Source organism: Thamnophis elegans, chromosome 12 (genome assembly GCF_009769535.1).
Source record: "Thamnophis elegans isolate rThaEle1 chromosome 12, rThaEle1.pri, whole genome shotgun sequence".
In the NCBI taxonomy this organism is placed as follows: domain Eukaryota; kingdom Metazoa; phylum Chordata; class Lepidosauria; order Squamata; family Colubridae; genus Thamnophis; species Thamnophis elegans.
This window is the reverse complement of record NC_045552.1, coordinates 60,116,360-60,138,971: the sequence shown is the minus strand read 5'-3', so window position 1 is coordinate 60,138,971 and position 22,612 is coordinate 60,116,360. Positions and strand designations below refer to the sequence as shown.

General features: G+C 47.9%; 1 protein-coding gene across 1 annotated transcript in view; it reads left to right on the top strand.

The window, feature by feature from the left end:
* NRK (Nik related kinase) overlaps positions 1-22,612 on the top strand; it is a 74,135-nt gene that overhangs the window by 31,568 nt on the left and 19,955 nt on the right. The window contains exons 9-17 of the mRNA XM_032228568.1: positions 1,237-1,315; positions 2,277-2,452; positions 3,471-3,543; positions 5,121-5,325; positions 7,818-7,979; positions 9,240-9,419; positions 14,987-15,142; positions 19,855-19,986; positions 20,952-21,019. Of these exons, the coding sequence (XP_032084459.1) occupies positions 1,237-1,315; positions 2,277-2,452; positions 3,471-3,543; positions 5,121-5,325; positions 7,818-7,979; positions 9,240-9,419; positions 14,987-15,142; positions 19,855-19,986; positions 20,952-21,019 (1,231 nt within the window). The remainder of the gene's footprint in view (positions 1-1,236; positions 1,316-2,276; positions 2,453-3,470; positions 3,544-5,120; positions 5,326-7,817; positions 7,980-9,239; positions 9,420-14,986; positions 15,143-19,854; positions 19,987-20,951; positions 21,020-22,612) is intronic.

The following is a 22,612-nucleotide window of genomic DNA, read 5'->3' as shown; positions in this document are numbered from 1 at the left end:
GAGAGAAAGATGTTTCGCACATTCGTAGTCGTCTTCCTTGTGGTTGTCAGAGCAAGCGAAGACCCTTCCCATGTAGACTGGCTGAGTTGGAATTGCAAGTGTGGCATTTTGCAAAGCTGAGTTTGACTTTCACACACTGCTTATCACTCAAGACCAGTTGAGACACGCAACCGGATGAGTGACATGTTGTCTAGCCAATCAAAGGACCCTGTGTCCATGGGGAGAAGAACCTTCTGAAGATGTTCATTGGTGGAAGAACAACCAATAACACCTCCGTCCTGTCTCTGCCTCTTAACTGCCCGCATCTTCCATGGGGCTCCAGCAGTGATGGATCGAAGGTGGTTTGGGTGGATGAGCCTGGGAGAGGAGGAAGAAGCAGGTCGATGGCCTTGAGCCCCGGGATGGAGTACAAGGTGTTTTCTGGAAGCTAATGGATGGTCCTAAGGGGGTTTAGAACGTGGGTTGACAAGAAGATCTGCATTGTGGAGAGAAGGGACAGGGATGGGGCTTGACTGAGCTGCCTGGTGTTGATGTAACCTTCAACGGTGCTCACCTCGTGCGGGTGATTTCTGGATCGTCACAAAAACTGTTTGAAACAGGGGGGTGTCCAACCTTGTGGCCTTTAAGACTTGTGGACTTTAAGACTCCTAGAAATCTCCAGCCAGCATTGGGAATGCTGGGAGTTGAAGTCCACAAGTCTTAAAGTGGCCCAGGTTGGAACCTCCTGGTTCAGATGAAGCTTCCAGGCTGCTTCTTAGGATCTCACTGTGCAGGGACGGGGTGGCTCAGTGGCTAAGGCGCTGAGCTTGTCGATCCGAAAGGTCGGCAGTTTGGCAGTTCAAATCCCTAATGCTGCGTAACGGAGTGAGCTCCCGTGACTTGTCCCAGCTTCTGCCAACCTAGCAGTTCGAAAGCAGGTAATAAATGCAAGTAGAAAACCAGGGACCACCTTTGGTGGGAAGGGAACAGCGTTGCGTGCGCCTTCAGCATTGAGTCATGCTGGCCACATGACCATGGAGACATCTTCAGACAAGAGCTGGCTCTTGGGCTTTGGAATGGAGATGAGCACTGCCCCCTAGAGTCGGGAACGACTAGCATGTATGCGCGAGGGGAACCTTTACCTTTATACAGGATTAGAGGACTTAAGGAACAGTGATGGGCAGTGGGGAAGTAAAACCAGCTCAAAGTATTTTTTTTAAATCTTTTGTGTTTGTGTGGATGTGTTTTTTGTTGTAGCGCTGTGTGACATGCATCCCATGAGGGCCCTCTTTCTGATTCCACGGAACCCTTCCCCAAAACTGAAGTCCAGGAAATGGTAAAGCATCCGTTTCAATGATAATGAACGTGTTCTTGTCTTTATGGGTTCCCCAACAGTGGCCTTCTCATCACGTCCTTCAGACTGAAGTCCAGGGGCTCTCCTGAGTGGGGTTGGGTTTTTTTTTTGGGGGGGGGGGGGGCAGACGTCTCATCACCCAACTAGGGAACATCATCAAGTATTAGAAGGGAGTGGGGTTTGCTCTCTGTTCATATCTATCTATCTATCTGACTGGCTTGCTCTGTCAGTGTTGGTGGAAGCGATGCTTTACTCTTGGTAGCACTGATGATGTTATCTAGCTGGGTAATGAATTGTGGGTGCTCCATCACTTGAGGTTTTCAAGAAGATGTCAGCCAATTGTCTGGAATGATGATAAGGTCCAGCTATTCTCCAAAGCATCCGAAGGCCGGACACGGAATAATGGAGGGAAACTGATCCAGGAGAGATTCAACCTGGAAATAAGGAGGAATTTCCTGACAGTGAGAACCATCCACCCATGGAACAGAAGTTGCCTTTGGAAGTTGTGGGAGCTTCATCACTGGAGGCTTTCAAGAAGAGACTGGACCGCCATCGGTCAGAAATGGTGTAGGGTCTTTTTGGGCAGAGGGTTGGACTAGATGACCTGCAGGGACCCTTCCTACTCTGTTAATCTGTAACTGTATCTGCAAGAAAACTACCAAGCTCAGAGAGCACCAAGGACCCCACAACTAAAAGACTAGGAACACACACACACCCAAAAAAGAGGAAGAAAGTCAAAGTAAGCAAGCCATGGTTAGTTTGCTCATTCATAAGACTGTCCATAAGGTTAGTTTAACAAGGCAGCATAAAAGCAGAATCCTGGCTAGGAGGACCTGGGAGACCAAAGATTTTGCTGGCCTTTGAGGGGAATGAGAGGACGACGAACGTTCTCCATAAAGTTAAACTGTTTGTGTCATTTTTCCCGATTTCCTTTTTTTTTTAGGTCAAAAAAGTTTCTCAACTTTGTCGACAGTTGCTTGGTCAAGAATTACACGCATCGCCCTGTGACGGAGACCCTGCTCAAACACTCCTTCATCAGGGACATGCAAAACGAGCGCCAAGTACGGATCTTGCTCAGAGATCATCTAGACAGGACCAGGAAGAAAAAGGGGGAAAAAGGTGATTCCCTCCCACCTTCTCCTCACTCTTGAATTTAAAGGGTGGTTTGCATGGAAGGCTAAAGCCTCACAATCAGTTTGTGGCTCAAGTGATATGGGATGCAGGGGCTCAGTGGCTAACACGCTGAGCTTCGGTGGTTTGAATCCCTGGCGCCGCGTAACGGAGTGAGCTCCCATGACTTGTCCCAGCTTCTCTAGCAGTTCGAAAGCAGGTAAAAATGGAAGTAGAAAAATAGGGACCACCTTTGGTGGGAAGGGAACAGCGCTCCATGCACCTTTGGCATTGAGTCATGCAGGCCACATGACCATGGAGACATCTTTGGACAGCGCTGGCTCTTTGGCTTTGAAACGGAGATGAGCAGTGCCCCCTAGAGTCTGGAACGACTAGCATGTATGTGTGAGGGGAACCTTTACCTCAAGTAATGACAGAGGAAGGCAGATCGTAATTGGGAGTAGAGGGAGGCTCCAAGACGTTGAGCATGACCCAAACTCCACCTCCTTGTGATGGACATAAAAAGGGGGTGAAATTTTGAACACAGGGCCTCAGTGGAAACGACTTTTTGATCTCTCATGCGGATCCCTTTGACATAAATGGTTAATCTTTGTGTGAGTCAACTTCCAAGATGCCCAGCTGGCATTCTTCAAGATGAGCTGGCTTCAATTCCCAGAATTCCCCAAATGGCAACCTTTAAGATGCCATAGATAGATAGATAGATGATAGATAGATAGATGATAGATAGATAGATAGATAGATAGATAGATAGATAGATAGATAGATAGATAGATAGATAGATAGATGATAGATAGATAGATAGATAGATGATAGATAGATGAGAGAGAGAGACAGACAGACAGAAAGACAGAGCAATGTGTTAGCTCAATTCCTTTTCTCCATGTGTACTCCCCCCCCCTCTTCTCTTACACATACACACGCACACGCGCACACCAACACATGTTCCATGCCTGGAACAATCCCGTTTCTTTTGTATAACTTTGCCTCCTCCTCTCTTTCTTTCTAGATGAAACGGAATATGAGTACAGTGGAAGTGAGGAAGAAGGGGACGAGTTGAACGAAGACGAGGGAGAGCCAAGGTATGGTTTTTGGATTTGCAGGTCAAACCGGAACAATTCCGGAATCGTCTCCTAAAAGGGCCCAGCCTCTCCCGGCCCCTTGAGGTCCACAGGTCTTAACGTGGCCGAGTTTGGACCACCTATTGTGGTCAGGGTCCCAAGTGACACCCCCAACGAAGGAAGACTCCGAGGCTCGAGTTTCCTCAAAGTTCCATTTTATTAGAGACGTCATATTGGCACTTCTGGGAAAGCCCGAATCTGAAAGCTTCCAGGTTTTCCCCACCCAAAAGAAAGTCCAAGCGCCTGCCCAGCACCCACATGCCCATCCCATGCCCTGATCAGGCACCGTTCCAACTGGAGATGCCTCCCAGTCACACCCCTCCAGGTGCAGGGCAAGATGTCCTTGACTCTCTGAGAAAGGAATGCTATTTTGACTATATATCACCCACACTCTCTATAATCCCCCCTCCAGTGGTGGGTTTGTACCGTTTTTACTACCGGTTCGCTTGTGCGCACACGCTTTCTCTCTTGTGCGCGTGATGCTTCAGCGCATATGCGGAGCCTCCCCCCACTGCCACTACCGGTTCAGCCAAACCGGCCCGAAGCGGGACCGACCCACCTCTGCCCCCCTCCCATTTTCTCACAGTAGAAAACGTGGCAGGCTGAAGGCCCAACGCAAAGGATGCCTTCCGGGCCCGGCACAGGCGACCGTAGCCACGAATTGGGTTCTGCAAGAAAAGGTGGGAAGAGAAAGATTGCAGCCACGGTCCGTGTGGGTTGGGTGTGGAAGGGAAGGGAGGAGGCAGCTAAGGAGCCACCAAATCATCTTCTTCTCTTGGAACAAAGCCAAATAGAAACTGTGCTGGGCCCCTTCCTCCCACCACTGCTGAGGGTTTTTTGGAGGACGTTCAGCTTAACTAGGGCTGCATTTTTCCAGGGCTTCCGTGGCCTCTGCTGCACCCCCCCCCCCCCCAGAACCTCAGCAGATGGGATTCCATACAAATTCCAAAAAAAAAAGATCATAATAGCTGAATCCGCCTTTTGTTCTTCTTCCAGTGTTTTGCTGTTTGAATGCAAAGTGTGAACAGATGCTAAAATTGGTTTGGGGGAGGCAGTGGCGAAGTGAGGTCTCTGGCGAAGAGATAATCAGCTTTCGGATGCTGCGATTCGGAAAAGTTGCTCAAACAGAGGCCGGTCTGGCAGCTGAACCAGGAAGGGTCTTTTTTTGCTTTTGGCATCTTCTAATGCTGGGAGTTTTTTTGGTATTTGCTGGGCTATCTTAACTCTAGAATTAGTCAAACTGATTATCCTTTCTTTCTCGCCCCTCCTTTTCTCTTCTATCTCTCTTTCCTTTTCTCTTTCTTTTTCTCTCCCTCTCTTCCCCTTTTCTCTCCGTTCTCTCCTTCACTTTCTTTTTCTCTTCATTTTTCTCTCCCCCCTATTTTTCTCTTGTTTCTCTCTCTTTCTCCTTCTCTTTCTCTCTTTTTCTCTCTCTTTCTCATTTTCTCTCTCGTTTTCTCTTTTCCTGTCTCTCTTTCCCTCTCTCTTCTCTTTTTCTGTATCTCTCATTGTACACCCATGTGTGTTTTTAAATGAAGCTCCATTGTGAATCTCCCGGGGGAATCTACCCTGCGCCGAGAGTTCCTCCGACTTCAGCAGGAGAACAAATCCCGTTCGGAAGGCCCCTGCCTGCAGCCCCTGCAATGCCAGCAACAGAAACGCCAGGAAAACTACAAGAGGCTCCTGGAAGAGAGGCAGAAGCGCATCGTGGAGCAGAAGCTGCAGAGGAAGAAGCTGGAAGATGTAGGAACTGGGGCTGGGGGGTTTTTTTTTTGAGGGGAGGGGAAGGGTGCTGTGATTGGGTTCCATTATATTCGGCCGACCTCATCCTGTTCCTTTTCTTGTTTTCTTTTTATAGGATAGGGATAGAGATAGGGCAGGGCAGGGGTAGAGTAGCGTGCTATTTCAAGCCTAGGACTGACCTGCAAACACCCATGGGCTGTATTTTCTAAGAATGCCCTGGGGTGCTTCGGTGAGGCCCAGAAGCAATCTTGGGGTGCGGGGAGGAGATGCCGGAGGCCCATGCTTTCATTTGCAGTTGACAAGTTGGCCTTTAAGAGAGGAAAGCGTTATGGCGTGTCAGTGGTGAGATTCAAATAATTTAACAAACGGTTCTCTGCCCTAATGACCAGCTGGGTAGGCGGGGCTCGGTGGTCATGTGACTGAGTGGGCGTGGCCAACTCAACGTCACTCACGTCGATGGGCGCTTCGCCTTGGCTGTGACAATGTCATAAGGGTTAACCGGAGAGGCAGTTTCTGTAAGCAGAGCAGAAAAGACGAGGCTAGAAACAACACCAGAGTGTTTCCTTCCTGCCTTCCTTACAGGATTAGCCCTGTGAAGTGGGGAAAAACAAAAGGAGATTTCTTCCAACAACCGGCTCTCCCAAATAGGTGCGGACTGGCTGAATCCCACCACTGGTTTTGGCCTCAAGCTAGAAACTGGGATTTCACGAATTCCCAGTTGCACCTTGAGCACAGGGGGAACCGGGTGACCTTGGGCCAGACCCTCTCTCTCAGCTCTAGCAAGGAGCCGAGGGCCAACCATGCCTGGAGAAACCTTGCCAAGAAACCTGCAGGGACCTGTCCAGGAGTCAACGTGGCCTTGAAAGCACCAAAAACACAAAAGCCCCCTGGCCTTCCAGGGTCTGTTTTGGAGGATCTGGAAGGCCACATCTTGCCCTCCTTCTCTGAGGCCAGAACTCTTGTAGACGAAAAGAGCCCTTTGGACGTCTTCAGGCTGCTTTGCCACGGGAGACGGAGCCCTGCTGGCCAACGGTTAGACAGCCATAAATAGAGAAGCAACTAAAAAGAGAGAAAGGGGGGTGGGGAGATGATAGGTAAACAGATTTGATAGATAGAGAGAGAGAGAGATGGGAGAGAGAGATAGCTGAGAAGGTAGGTAGGTAGGTAGGTAGGTAGGTAGGTAGGTAGGTAGGTAGGTAGGTAGGTAGATAGATAGATAGATAGATAGATAGATAGATAGATAGATAGATAGATAGATAGATAGATAGATAGATGATAGATAGATATGATAGATATGATAGATTTGATAGAGAGCAATGTGTGTCTGTGTGTGTGAGAGAAAGAGAGAGATAGAGAGATAGGTAGGTAGATGGATGAATGGATGGATGGATGGGCAGACAGGGACAGAGAGATGATAGAAATAGATGAGATGGATGATGGATGGATGGATTTTTCCATCTTTTTTTTATTGCTCTCTCGCATGGACAGACCAATGTTGGGAGGGATTCCTCTTGAGGAAGAGATTTAGCATCCATCTGTTCTTTACTTCAGTACCGGCCAGATCTAGTTGTTTACTTTCAACCCCGTGGGAACTAATGTTCACAGTCAGAGTGCAAAGGTGCAACTGGACGAAGAATAACAGAGTTGGAAGGGACCTTGGAGGTCTTCAACCTCCCTTCTCCAGCAAGGGTTGAATGTCTTCAAACATTTGGCATATGGTCTTCTGTTCTCCTCGTTGTGCTAGAAAAAGGATGCTGGTAGCTAGAACGATTCAAGTGATGGTGTAGTTCTCTTAATATATTGTCGTTCTTCCATTGCTAAGTCGTGCCCGATTCTATGTTGGTACACAGAGAGGTATAATTTGGGATCTATTTATCTCCAGGAAAAGGAGATGTACAAAGAGCTTAATTTAAAATTTATGCTTGGTATGGAGAAAGGGGATGAGGAGAGAGAGAGAGGAGGGGGCAGAGGGAGGGAGAGAGGGGGGAGAACAAGGAAGGGGATCAATATATAATATATATTTATATATTATATATTTTATAATATATAAAATATATATAAAATATATATAAATATATATAAATAAATATATATATACTTAAAGCTAAATAGCTTGAAATAGATCTATACTAGTCTCCCTTTATTTATTTATCAGCATAAATATAACATATATATATATATATATATATATATATATATATATATATATATATATATATATATATATATATATATATATATATATTCATTCTTCATTTGGAAGCTTGCTCAGGACAATTTCGTATCCATTTATTTGTGGGTTGAATGATAGCCAAGTGCAGGAAGTGGGGGGATTTCTCGGGGAAGTGGACGGTTTCCACTGTGCTTAGAATCCGAGGGTGTCAGAACGATGTTGCACAATGCGACCTACGAAGGAATCCTTGACTCCGGGTGTGAGATGCCCCTGAATAAAGAGATGAAATGAAAGCAATGATTTCTTGGCCTCTCTTCAGCATCAGAAAAAGGAAGAGCTTCGGAAACATCTGGACCTCGAAAAGAGACACCTGGAGGGCCAGGTGGCCCCAGGCAGCGGGCAGAAGGATAAAAGCAGCCGAGAGAAGCCAGAGGAGGCCTGGTGCAAAGGGGATGCGGTCCAACTCGCAGGAATACAACAGGTGCGGCTGTCATTGGACAGAGGAGACATCTTTGGAGTATTTTTGCATCCAATCAGAATAGAGCGGGGAAGGGACCTTGGAGGTCTTCTAGTCCAACCCTCTGCTCGAGCAGGAGACCCTAGACCATTTCAGATAAGTGACTGTCTAGTCTCTTCTTGAAAGCCTTTGTCGATGAAGCACCCACAACTTCTGGTGGCAAGCAGTTCCACTGATTAATTGTTCTCACTGTCAGGAAGTTTCTCCTTAATTCCACTCTCTTTATGTTCAGTTTCCATCCATTATTCCTTCTCCGGCCTTCGGGTGCCTTGGAGAATAGTTTGACCCCCTTCCTCTCTGTGGCAGCCCCTCAAATATTGGAAGACTGCTCTCCTGTCTCCCCTGGTCCTTCTCTTCCCTAGATTAGCCATATGCAGCTCTTGCAACCGTTCATGGTATGTTTTAGTCTCCAGTCCCCCCCATCCTCTTGGTTGCTCTTCTCTGCACCCTTTTTAGAATCTCACCATCTTTTTTTACAGTGTGGTGACCAAAACTGGATGCAGGATTCTAGGTGTGGCCTTACTAAGGCTTTATAGAGTGGAATTACTACCTCCCTTGATCCTGATTGTATCCCTCTGTTAACGCAGTTCAGGATTGCGTTGGCTTTTCTGGCTGTCGTTGCACACGGCTGACTCCTATTTAGCTGGTCGTCCACTGAGTCTCCGAGGTGCCTCTCCCAGTGCCCCCCCCCCATTCCCCAGTGTCCCCTGTGGTTTCAGATGCGGGAGATGGCCTCTGCCGTTGCTGATTCTCAAATGAAAGGCACGGTGGTCCTAAGCCCGTGATGGCAAACCCATGGCATGCTTGCCTGAAGTGGCACACCGAGCCATGTCGTCTGGCACACGTGGCGTCACCCGTTCCTCTCCCAGGTTTCTGGCGCGCAAGTGCGGGGGCTGATCAGCTGGCCTCCATGCGTGCGGCAGTGCCGGGAACTGGAAGTGCTGGTCTGGCGTTTTCCGGTGTGAGCATGGGTGCCGGCCAGCTGATTGTCCTGCACGCAAGCACGCCAATAACCGGGAGACCACCTGGCTGGAAACTGGAGGTTCGTTTTCCAGCGCGCGCATGGCCCCTGGGGAGCTCCTCTTCCGGTTGCGGCCCAGACGCATTCCTGAGTGCGCTCCCTTTCCCAAAGGCTTCTCCATCACTGTCCTAAGCCAACTCCAGCGACCTCGCAAGGGATCTTCTCTGGATTACAAGGGGCTTCTTGTTTCTTTCCCCTTCTAGAGACGAGGCGACGGAGGAGGAGCTCAGGGGAAGAAGTTTCACCGCACTCTTCCCAAAGATCAGTCGCAACTCCTCTCCCTCCAACACGACCACCAGCAGAAGAACAAGGAGGCCCCCAAGGTCCTCCATCTTCCACAGGGACCTTCGTCAAACTGCCTGAGCAAAGAGGGGAAGGCAGCGGTGAGATTCGCTTACCTTCCCTACCACTTCCCATGTGCAGAAGGTCGCGCATTACGTCTTGGGGGCGGGGGGCAGCCTACTGCAGCCGCTACCGGGTTGCCCGAACCAGACAGAACCGGCTGAATACCGTCTCTGGGTAAAACCAGTGGTGAAATCAAAACATTTTCCCTACCGGTTCTGTGGGTCGGGGTTGGTGGGGGTCATGTGACTGGGTGGGCGTGGCCATGTAGTCATGTGACTGGGAGTTCAAAAGGCAGAAACTCACTTTAACAATATCCTGCTGGAGCAGGGGGTTGGACTAGATGACCTCCAGGTCCCTTCCAGGCCTGGATTGCTGTGCTATTTCTAGTATCCTCTGAAGCTGCGTCTAGTGCCAAGTTTGTGGTCCTTCCTCCCTCTCCTTTTTCCCTCCCTCCCTCCCTCCTTCTCTTTCTCTCTCTCTCTCTCTCTCTTTCTTTCTTTCTTTCTTTCTTTCTTTCTTTCTTTCTTTCTTTCTTTCACAGCACCCCCTGTTTTTGGCCTTGCAGGCCTCAGGGAAGCCTCCTGGGAACAAAATCAGACCCCAAATGCTAAAAAAAAGTTGAAAAAAGTTCCTGCCATCGCACAGCACAGCTGATCCTAGGAACTTTCTTTTAACTACCACTTCGGGTGAACCAGCCCAAACCAGTAGCATTTCACTCCTTGGTAAAGCCCCACTTACTAAACACCAACCCTTCTCTGTGTTGGATTTGGCCAGTTGCCATCTAAAAACAGTTTTTAATTTAAAAAACAAGAGCAGCCAAACAGGCTTTAGAGGGAAAAAAGAAGCGAACAATTGGCATTTGGGGTTTGGGGGAAGGGGGGGGGCTCTCTGAGCTTGGTTGCTTCTTGTAAAAATCTCACCGGGGGGTGGGGGGTGGGGGGGGGTGGGAACCACCATTTCTTTCCCTCTCCAGCCTGCAAAATAAATAGATTGTTGTTTTGGGCTGAATAGAAGCCTAATTGAGGGACTTATTTATTTATTTGGTAAGAATGCTTTCGAAAGGAAAGAGAACGATAAGAAAAGACTCATTCATCGATGAGTTAAAAACAGCCCTGGGAGACAAATCACAAGACCATCTCCAGATGTAGCAGGGCAAACCGAAGAATAACAGCAGCCTTCGGAGGACATCCAGGAGATTGCGAAGGGAAGGGAAAGGGGGGAGGGATTATACGTCTTAGATGGAGCTTGAGTCTCAAAAAAAAAAGAGAGAGAGAGGAAAACTCATATGCAGTTATGGAGTTTTCTCCTTCTTGAGTTCTCGTCCCTAAGAGCAGAGGCTCTCCAATCTGACTACTTTAAGACTTCAAGAGGCAAGTGGAGTTTCTTCTTTTGTCTTTTGAAGATGTTTTACTTCTCATCCCAGAAGCTTCTTCAGCTCTGACAGGATACGGGGAGTGGAAGGATTTATACTCCATGCAGACAGCTGGTCCTTGGCATCCTTTTACAGAACGGACACCCTTTGAATGGTGGGGGAGTCGGAATAGATTTCCAGAGGAAAAATTGCAGACTACAGGAACCATTTGTGCTTCTACTCAGGTGACCCCGAGGACACGGATAAATCTCCAAGTGTCCTCAGTGACCACCTAAAAAGAATGGTCATCTAGTCCAACCCCACTGCCCAAGCAGGAGACCCTGCACCATTTATGATGCAATGGCAGTTGAATCTCTTCTTGAAAGGCTCCAGTGATGAAACTCCCACAACATTTGAAGGCAACTTCTGTTCCATGGGTTGATTGTTCTCACTGTCAGAAAATGTTCTCCTTATTTCCAGGTTGAATCTCTCCTTGTTCCGTTTCCATCCATCATTTCTTGTCTGGCCTTTGAGTGCTTTGGAGAATAGCTTGACCTCCCCCACCCTCCTCTCTGTGGCAGCCCCTCAAATACTGGAAGTCTGCTACCAAGTCTCCCCTGGTCCTTCTCTTCACTAGACTAGCCAGGCCAAGTTCCTGGAACCGTTCTTCGTATGTTTCAGCATCCAGTCCCTTCATCCTCTTGGTTGCTCTTCTCTGCACTTTCTAGAGTCTCAACATCTTTTTTTATGGTGTGGTGACCAAAACTGGATGCAGGACTCTAGGTGTGGCCTTACTAAGGCTTTATGGAGTGGTATTGGTCTCTCCCTTGACCTTGATTGTATCCCTCTGTTAATGCAGCTTAGGATTGCATTGGCTGTTTTGGCTGCCGCTGTACACAACTGGCTCCTATTTAGCTGGTCGCCCACTAAGAGTCCACAATGCCTCTCCCAGTCCCTGCTCTCAAGCCTGGTTTCACCCAGTTTATATGTGTCCTTTGGGCTTTTCTTGCCTAAGTGTGAGACTTCCCTGTTCTCTACATTGAATTTCATTTTGTTAGATAGGGCCCAGGGTTCACGTCTGTGAAGATCCATCTGGAACTTGAGCCTGTCTTCTAGGGTGTTGGCTATTCCTGCCAGCTTAGCATCCCCTGCAAAGTTAACTAATTTAAATTTAATTTAATTAATAAAGACTAATTTTAACAACTACAGGGATTCCCTTCACAAAGGAAGGGCAAGAAAAGTCATCAAATGGGCCAAAACTCACTTAACCCATTTCTCATTGAGCAACAGAAATTTGGGGTTCAGTTGTCGGTTGAGGATTACCTGCGTTTAAGATTTAAGAAGAAGCAGGGAGGCAAAGGGTTACTGCTCTTCCCAGCTTTGAGAAGTCAAACCATAAAAGCTTCTCTTTTAGCACTTCCACGTGTCCCGTCCCCCCCCCGCCCCCCCTGGGCAAAGGGAAGAGTGAGAACTCGGATGCTGAAAAGGGTGGAAGCGGATGGCGAAAAGTCAGTTCCAATATCCACTTGCATCTCTGTCTTGTATTCAAAGCGGCCTCTTTGGAGAAGGAATAGAACGCATTGTAAAATACAGCCCAGGCCACTGTGGTTAAATTTTAATCCAGATGTATTTATTGTGGAGTTCTGACATTAGCAGCTGTAGGCAGCGAGTCTCCGTAGGAAATGCGGCGCAGTCACTGGACACAAACTGGGTCTGACAGTTTCTTTGGACACCGACATTTCTGTCCCTTGTGTTTTTAATCTGACACACACACTCACACACACACACACACACATATATACACAGGGGTGGGGGGAGAATTACAGGTAGTCTTTGACTGAGGACCACAATTGAGCCCCAAATTTCTAAAGGAGAATAGAATTGGTGGGATTGGACCCACAAGGAATTTGTCTTTGGCACGTAAGCTCTCAGTGTACATAAAAGATCTCAGTGATAAATCCTGATCACAGTCAAGGGAGGGGTTAATGGAGGCAGAGACCAAGGTGAGAGACCAATCTCCCAGTTGCAGGTAGAGGAACCAGTTGAACGTGGAGTCAAAGTGAACCTCAAAGGTGGGTGTGGAATGGAATTCTGCACCACATTGTAGGCAGAGAATTGAATTGGGAATTGGGAGAATTGGAACGGAATGGAATAGAATGTAGAACATGAATGGAACAGAACAGAACAGAATTCTTTATGGGCCAAGTGTGATTGGACACACAAGGAATTTGTCTTCGGTGCATAAGCTCTCAGTGTACGTAAAAAATGCATTCATCAAGAACCATAAGATATGACAGTTAGTGATAGTCATAGGATACTAAATAGGCAATCAACATAAATCATATTAGGGAGCTGAATAAAACAATATAAATCGTAAAGATACAAGCAACAGTCATAAGCAGAAGGAGATAAGTAATAGGAAGAATGAGGAGAAGAAGAATAGTAATAATACAGTCTTAGTAAAATAGTTTGACAGTGTTGTGGGAATAGTGATGGCTTGCGGGAATTCTGTTGTTAGGTGCTAACTTGTTAACTGAGTTTTACGACCTTTCTTGCCAAAGTTGTTAAGTGAATCACCGCAGTTGTTAATCTAGTGATCCGGGCGTTGGGCACATCTGGCTCCCCCATTGACTTCGTTTGTTAGACGGTCGCCAAAGGGGGGGTCACGTGACCTTGGGAGACAGCCACGGCCATCAGGATGATCCGGCCACCAATTCTGATCACATGATCATGGAGAAGCTACCAAGGTCATGAGTGTGAAAAAACGGTCACTTTTTCAGTGCCCCCATAACTTTGAACAGTCATTAAATGAACTCTTGTTAAGTCGAGGATTCCCTGCTTATCAAAATAAGTGGGATTCTGCATTTTTTGAGAAGGCTTACTTTATTTTTACTTTTCCCCCCGTAGTGGATTAATTTGAAGAATCTATCCAAAGTGCTTGTCTAAAACCCTCACGATCATTTTTCTTTCAGCTTAAATCAAGCTGCAAAGAGTTTGACTCTGCTATCAATACAAACTGAGAATACATTTATTTCGCCATAAACCCCCAAAAAGCAGTGCTGAGCTAGCTATTTCAGTGAAAGCCTCCAAAGAAGAGAGGACTTTCCTGAATATCAAGATTTGGATCACACTGCCTGCATCCAATTTTGGTTGCCACGATGTAAAAAAGATGTGGAGACTCTAGAAAGAGTGCGGAGAAGAGCAACCAGGAGGATTAGGGGACTGAAGGCTAAAACATATAAAGAATAGTTGCTGGAACTAGGTATGTCCAGTTTGATGAAAAGAAAGAGTAGAGTAGAATAGAATAGAGAAGAATAGAGTAGAATAGGGAATGGAATGGAATAAGAATAGAGATTGGACTAAATAGAGAATAGAATAGAATGGAAGAGAATACAATAGAATTCTTTATTGGCCAGGTGACACACAAGAAATTTGTGCATAAGCTCTCATTGTAAATAAAAGCTGTAAGTGATAAATCATGGGTGACACGATAGCAGAGTTCCAGTATTTGAGGGGCTGCCCCAAAGAAGAGGGGCTCAACCTGTTCTCCAAAGCACCTGAAGGCAAGAAGCGATGGGTGGAAACTGATCAAGGAGACATTCAACCAGTGGTGGGATTCAGCCAGTTCGAACCACTTCAGGAGAACCGGTTGTTAACTTTCTGAGCAGTTTGGTGAAATGGTTGTTGGAAGAAATCATTACGGCAGAGAGCCAGTTGTTAAATTATTTGAATCCCACCACTGGAAGCAACTTAGAACTAAGGAGAAATTTCCTGACAGTGAGAACAATTCATCAGTGGAGCAACTCCAGTAGTTGTGGAGGCTTCTTTTTAAGAAGAGATTGGACAAGCATTTGTCTCAAATGATATAGAGTTTCCCACTTGAGCAGGGGGTTGGACTAGAAGACCTCCAAGGTCCCTTCCAACTCTGCTATTCTCATTCTAAAGTTTAACATCTGATCAGTGGGGTATTGAATATCAATACACCGAGGAGGACGGGGTATTAAAACAATCCGTCATCTATACCGCCTAAACCTTTTTATTATGTATCTCTTGCTGTTGAATGGAGGAGGTTCAATTTTGTTGATTTAAGTTTTTCTTTGGAAAAAGAAAAAAGGAAGAGCAAAGGGCTGGCAAGAAATGCGTGGAATATGCCTGTATCTCATCTTGGAGCGAAGAGAGAACAAGATAAATCGGGATGAAGTTACATCCTCCGCGGAATAACAATACCGGGTCTTGTGATTGGTTTCTCCGCAGGCGGAAAAGCAGCTTCAGAAAAGCAGCTACGGTGTCCAGCCAGACTTCAACTGGACAGCGGTCCTCAGCCAGGAGACCACCCCTCACGGAAGGCTGGGTTCTGGCAGTAGTTCCAGCCCTTGTACCCCAGCTCTGCAGCGAGCGGTGGGGGCCCAGGTGGGAAGTTCTCCCCATTTTGATCTGACCAGGGGGGGATAACGTGGTCCTTCTCCCCATCCCTTTGATCTATTCTGACTTAGGCTTCTCCAAAAAGCATGAAGCAGACTCCTTCAAAACCCCTTTTGTTAAACAAATGTGAATTCCTCTCATTCACATTCAGCAAAGGCCTGGCAAACACTCTTTCAAAGGTGAATTTATGACCACAGAGCTTATCTAGCTTGGAAAGCTGCCATGTCAATATTTTCCAAATCCGGTGCTGTGCAAGAAAAAACTTGGCACAGAGTCTCTGAGCTTCACGGACAGATCTTCACACTCCTGAAACGAACGAATCGTTTCCTGCAAAGGCCCACTCCTCTTTCACTTCTCTCTTATTTCCTATGGGAGGGGGCATTCACCTTCCACCTGTGACTTTACTCCCAAGTCGACCCTGATTTCTGAGCTGTTCTTTCCTTGTGGAAGCTCAGTTGGAGAAGGGAAACCTAGATAATTTTATTTGCTGCTGTTCCTCAACAGCTTAAGGCAGTTCTATTCTAGTAGGACAATCCATTTTCCGTTTTCTTAATCCAGTCTTTTGGAACTCCTGAAAAGCCCCAATCGGCGGTTTACTTCCTTTCCAGCATCAAGATTATGTCATCCTGTCCTTTCCACCTGCTTTGGCAATTGTCAGACCAATTAATCACTTGTCTTCTTCACCCCACTGCCAGCTTCACATCTCTTTTCCCCACCCTCTCCCAACGGACAATGCTGTTCGAGCCCAGCATCCACAGGGCTGGCTTTGATTGAGACGCTCCGGGATTTGTCAATGCCGCATTGTTCCTCCCAGATTGATGCACCTGCTTCTGAACAAGATCAGGTCTGTTCAGATTTATCCATGGAGATTCTCCATCATCCAGGTCGTCCCAAAGGTGGTTTTTTTCAAGAGGCAACTGGACTTTCTGTTTTATTCGCTTCTCATCTAAGAAGACAGCTGGTCATTTGCATTCTTTCAGAAAATGGTTGAGGCTACTTGGAGGTCAGTCTGTGTCCTCAGGATCACCTGAGTGGTGCAAATGGGTGTGGAGCCTTCTTGGAACTGTTGGCCTCAAGGACTCTCCAAAAGGACGCAAATGACCAGCTGTCTGCAAGGAGTATCCATCCTTCCATTCCCCACCGTCCAGTCAGAGCTGAAGAAGCTTCTGGGGTGAGAAGTGAAACGTCTTCAAAGGAAAACCCAGAAACTCCAGTTGCCCCCTGGGGAAAAAAGCACCTTTGGGTCTGTTCAGATTGCTATTTGCCGTGACATTCAAGGCTTGTTTTTAAGGATTGATTCGGGGATGATGGGCTTGCAGGTACCACAAAAGTCCTCAGATGGTTGTTTTTCCACTGGAAATATTTGGCAGTGCATAATTTGTGCAACTTCAGGCATTGCAAGCTGTGCTCCACGGAGCATGGAGGAGGGTGCCTGGTGGCATCTTTGGCCCTTGTTAAAGAGGTCACACGATGCACCCTCGGCTCAAGTGCAAAGAATTCTCAGTTGCTTCTGAGATCTGCAAGCAGCCATCCAAGCTCACCAGCCTTGGAGATGCCGCTGACAATGTCTGATTGCCATTTTGGAGTCTCCCAGGAAGATGGTTGGTTGTAGCTTGAAGGAAGCGTTTGCAGTTGAGCACGAGTTTATGCGTTGCAGGCAACTGTTTTCAGCTTTCTGGACTCTCTCGTGCTCCCCTTCATCCTCCCCCATTTTGCAGCAACCGCCAGTGGCATGGAGATAGACAAATGGAGGATGCGATATCATGCGACTTCCCCACTTTTAATTTTTTCTTCTCTCCTCGCAAAGATAGAAGGAAGGAATTTGGGGCTTTATCCAAGGGATTCCCAAAAGGTTTTGCCTTCCGCCTTGATTTTCCCCCCTCTCCCCTTTTGCTGGTGGCCTTCCATATGCCACAACTGCCCTTCATTCCACCTGGTTTTCAAATGGAGACTGATCGAGTTTGTCCCTGACGTTTTCTGGCTGCTCTGCCGCTCCCCATCCCACCCGATCCTTCTTCCCTTTATTATCCCAGGACGCCAACATTAAAGCTGCTCTAGAAAGAAAGGGATGCAGTGGCTCAGGGGCTGAGACACTCACTTGTCGATCAGAAAGGTCAGCGGTTTGAATCCCTAGCGCCGCGTAACGGTGACTTGTCCCAGCTTCTGCCAACCTGGCAGTTCGAATGCACGTAAACAGTGCAAGTAGAAAAATAGGGACCACCTTTGGTGGGAAGGGAACAGCATTCCGTGCGCCTTTAGTGTTTAGTCATGCCGGCCACAGGACCACGGAGACTTCTTTGGACAGCGCTGGCTTTTCGGCTTTGAAACGTAGATGAGCACCGCCCCCTAGAGTTGGGAACGAGTAGTACATGGGTGCGAGGGGAACCTTGAAAGAGAGAAAAATTCAGCATCCTTTGGATTTGCACTTGAGTGAAATGTTTGCAGAAAGGGAAAAAACAAACTCAAGTTTCATTTCTGAGGGATGGGCAAGGCGCAAATAGACCAGGAGGTAGCCAGCCTGCTCCGAAACGCTGTGTGAAATAAAGCAATCTTATTTCTCTTATTTCGTTTTTCATCCGAAATAAGCAAGCTTGCAGCACAGGGAGAGGGAAGGATGTTACGGCCCTTAATCAGTTGAGACGCAGAGGAGAGAAATGTCGGCCGGTGGACAGAGAGCAGCCCCTTGAGGGGGCCAGATCCTCCTGATGGAGAAGCCAAGGGAGAGGCTCTCGCCACAGGCTCTCCGCTCGTAATTCTGCCAGAATTGATGATGTGCAGAATCCCAGTGAATCAAACTCACCGCAGTTGTGGCAAGCAGGGTTGGGAGAAGGCATCAATCTATGGCGGGGCTCCTGAGCCCAGACCGGCCTTCTTCTCGGGCGGAGGGTGATTAACAGCCGCCTCGGAAGGTCACGGAGCCCCCAGCCGTGATGTGTTACTGTCACCGACGCGTTTGCGGCTGAACGTTTTCGGGGTGGAATTGGATGGATGGCTGTTTCCCCTCCAAATAAGTCTATTAGGCCTAGTAGGCGCCTCCCCCCTCCCCCCCCCAGATGAACAAAGACGGCGGGTTGTTGGGAAGTCATGATGTGTTGCTGAATTGTGGTGGCATTTTGGAAAGACTCTGGGAAGAGTTTCAATGCAAAGTCAGGAGTTCTTATTCTTATTCCTGGCCTAAGAGTCTCCTTGGCGTTCCTCAACGTACGTCCACAACGGAGACCAACATTTCTGTCACTAGACGAGACAGTTGTTAAGTCAGTTTTGCTCCATTAGATGACCTTTCTCGATGCAGTTGTTAAGCGAATCACTGCAGTTGTTAACTTAGTGATTCGGTTTTTAAGCAAATCTGGCTTCCCCATTGACTTGGCTTGTCAGGAGGTCGCAAAAGGGGATCATGTGACCCCGGGACACTGCGACCGTCGTAAATGTGAGCTTGGGAAAGGGATGGAGAAGAAAGTAGACATCAAATTAAATCAAGAGGTAGAATCACTGGAGAGCTTATCTGAGTAGCAGATTTTGGTGACAAGAACGCTGAGAAGAAGCAAATTTGAATAATTCACAGAAATTGAAATGACTGGGAAATTCCTTGTGGTTTCCAAGGCTCAGTCGTCATCGTTATCTTCTTTTAATGACCCCATAATCCCTTGCGGGGTGAAGTCTGGGCTGAGTGTTTACTGGCCGGATGCCCTTCCTGTTGCCAATGTGGAGTTTTATTCATTGTGCCCAGAGAGAGAAATGCCTGCCTCTACCTAGGATCAAACTCACAGCCTCCTGATTGTGAGGCGAGAGCTCTACCTCTAGGCCACCGTACCACCAGCTTCCAAGACTCTGTATTTAGATTAGCCTTAATAATATCTGTATCGTTTCTGATCTTGATTTGATCAGCTGGGCGGCCATTAAGAGCCAACTAAGATGGTCCTTGTCAGGCGTGAAAAATCGGGATCACGCATTTAAGTTCTAGTTACGATGATTTATTGCCCATGAAATACGCAGGAATCGGTCAGGAGTAAATTGTCCTTGGAGTTAACAGAATTGAAGAAAGGTTGTCCAGGCTGATTCCTCTCTTGACGCCGTCCCCAGGGGGTGCCTCTCCACCCGAATAGTATGACTGTTGCGCTTTTAACGATGTATTGTCTTCATGTGTGTAACTTGTTTTGTCCTTCCCTCCCCCTGAATTGTGAGCCGCCCTGAGTCCCCTCAGGGAAAAGGGCGGCATACAAATAAAGTATATTCTATTCTACTCTATTCTCTCCTTCCCCTGAGGCTCCTTGGCCTGATCCACAGGGCCAAAGTCCTGCAGTCGATCGCGCACGCAGCTTAAAGCTTAGGATTCCCAGCCTCGCATAAACGGAGCAAAATTAAGGATGCAAATTGATGGAGACGCCCTGGAGGGGATCGGCTCCAGTTCCCCCAGGTCGTCTCATCTGGCAAACTTAAGAACTGGGCCACGAGTCGCCTTTCCAGCAGATTCCCTGCCGCCTGGGTCCCTTGGCCAGCCCAACAGCTGTCCTTGCGGCTGCTGCCAGTTTGATTTACCAAAATGGCCTCCGTGATGGCGCCGTTTGTATCTCGCGGCGCTTCATTTATAATCCACAATGTGCCACCAGCGGTTTCTTCAGCTCTGAGTTTTAGAAAAACAGTTTTGAATAACAGGATCGTCATCACGGGGAAATTTCTCTCTGCTTCCTTTCCTCACCCAGAACGAAAACCTCCGAGCGAGTCGGGATGTCTCTCACCGCAGTTTGCTGCCTGAGGTCGCTGTCTCCCCCCTGAGCCCCAGCCAGGATGAGGGGTTTTGGAGTCTGTCTCAGGCTGAGGAACAACCCCCAAAGGTAAACGGCCTTTTGGAAGGACCTTTGGAAGAAAGAGAGGAGAAAAAGGAAGGCCGGGGGGGGGGGGTTTCCTACCTGTTCGGACCAAGTTGGTGCAGCCGGCAGCCCCAGAACTGCTTCTCCTGAGGGACCTAAGGGTTTTTCAGTTCTGCGCATGCACTGGACAATTTTCAGTGCAAAAATTTACTTTTTATTAATTTTTTTTAAGGTTTTGCCATTGTGCAGATCTTTTTATTTGCACGTGCGCACAGAGTGCAAAAAAATTTGAGGCACCGAACCATCAGTGATGGTGGCAGGAACCCACCCCTGAAGTGAGAGTATATTATGGGATGTCTGTGACTAATAATAACTATCACCACTTTTGTGGGGCCATCACTTTTTTTTTTCAAACTATGATCCTGCGGCAAGATTTTCTAGCCCATAATAACTCTGGATACCCCTGACAGCTAGAAACAACCGACGAGCATTAAAACAATTCCACCTTGGGTCTTGTACATTCCCTAGTTTGTTTTTTATTTTCATTTTTTCCTCTCTCTTGGAGGTCTTTCCTGGGGAAACTTAGCATGGTGCCCATTTAACAGATTAATACAGTTGGAAGGGACCTTGTAGGTCATCTAGTCCAACCCCCCCTCCCAAGCAGGAGACCCTACACCGTTTCTGACCGATGGCCTTCCAGCCTCTTCATGAACACTTCTGGTGATGAAGCCCCTACAACTTCTGAAGGGAACGTCTCTTCCATGGGTTGATGGCTCTTGCTGTCAGAAAATTTCTCCTTATTTCCAGGTTGAATCTCTCCTTGGTCCGTTCCCATCCGTTATTCCTTGTCCGGCCTTCGGGTGCCTTGGAGAATAGCTTGGCCCCCTTCCTCTCTGGGGCAGCCATTGACAAACGCCAGTGTAGACGATAGTACAAAAAGATTGCAGATGGGATGGGTTCTGACTCTCCTGGACTTTCCATCTTTGTAGGTTCCTCAAAGGACGACCTCCACGTTCTACACCAGGGATCCATGTGGGCAACAGAGTTTCCCTCCCAGGTGGGTGCAGCTCCTTTCCCTTTCGGCCTGCGTGCAGCTGAGCGGCCGTCAGAAAAGGGTACCTTGGGCCCTAGTTCAAAAGTCCTTCGCGAGCCCCCAACTCAGCATTCCGGAAGGACCGAATTGCCTTTGGTGGAAGCCTTTCGCGTAAAGGCGAGAAGGGAGGGAGGGAGGAAGCAAAGAGGAAGGAGTGGGGAAAGGAAGGAGAAAAGGGAAAGGTGAAAACAGACCACTTCGGGGCCCCGAGGAAATGGCTTTGTTGTCATTCCTAAGAGCTGAGCTCAATTCATAGGCATTTTTACTCTTTTAGCCGGAAGGGGGCAAAGGAGGTGACTCTGCTCTGGTGTTCTGACCGAGGCTTCCCAAGAGCATGAAACCCTAACCCCGTTTATTAATTGGCTGTGAATTCCGCTCATTCACCTCCAGCAAAGTCTTTCGAGGGAGGATTTACAGTCACAGACCTTCTCTGGCTTGGAAAGCTGCCAGGCCGAGATCTGCAGAACTTGGCAAGGAGTCTTGGAGAGTCACAAAATAATTAAGGGAACTAATGGTCTCCTGCAAACTCCACTCCCCTTTCGCTCCTCTTTTATTCCCTCTGGGAGGGGCCATTCATCGTCCACCTGTGTCCTTACTCCTGAGACGGCCCCTGTTCTTTAGGTGTTCCCTTCTCCTAGCAACTCTGCGCATGCACCTACTGGGAACAGGCTCCCGCTGTTCTTCTGCCCCACTGATGTCTCCGACTCTGAAGGCAGCTGATAACAGTCAGACGGCCCTGGCCCCCTCTCTGCCTCCGACACAGAGCCCTCTTCTTCCCCAGAGTCCAGGACTGGCCCAGCTTCCTCCCCAACCTCCTCACTGTCTGAATCTGCCGGCTGCTGGCAGGCCACAACATCTGGTTTAAAAAAAATTGTTTCCAAGTTGGAGAAGTATTTGGGGTTTTAATGTTCACCTGGCATTGGGGATGAGCATTATAAACCTTCAAGAGTATTATTTCCAAACCTCCATGGGCAGGACTTTTTGATAGTTTGAATGGAAATGTTGTCACTGTGGTTTTAGACATGCTAGTCTGGAATTGATTATCTCTTTGAAGTGTATTGTAATATTGAGTTTTTACAATGGGGTCGTAAGAATATGGACACAGTGTTTAGTGGCTGAATGTAATCTCTTCCTTCTCCTTCTCCTTGTTCTCTTTCTCCTACACCTGCATCATCACAATCTCCTTCCTCTCTCCCTCCCCTCCTCCTCCCCTTCCTCCCCTCTCCCTCTCCTGTTCTCTCCTCCTCACCCTCCTCTCTCTCCCCTTCCTCTTCCCTCCCCCTCCCTCCTCTTCCCTCCCCCACCTCTCCTCCCCCTCCCTTTCCTCTCATCTCCCTCTCTCCCTCCCCTCCTCCTCTCCCCTCCCCCTCCCTCCTCCTCCCCTTCCTTCTCCTCCCTCTCCCCCTCTCCTCTTCCTCCTTCTTCTCCCCCTTCTTCTCCTCCTCCTTCTTCCATCTTCTCTTTCTTTTTGTCCCTGTTCTCCCCTCCTCTTCTCCTCCTTCTTCCCTTGTTTCCCATTCTCTTCCTCCTCCTCCTCTTCCTCTCGTCATTACTCTT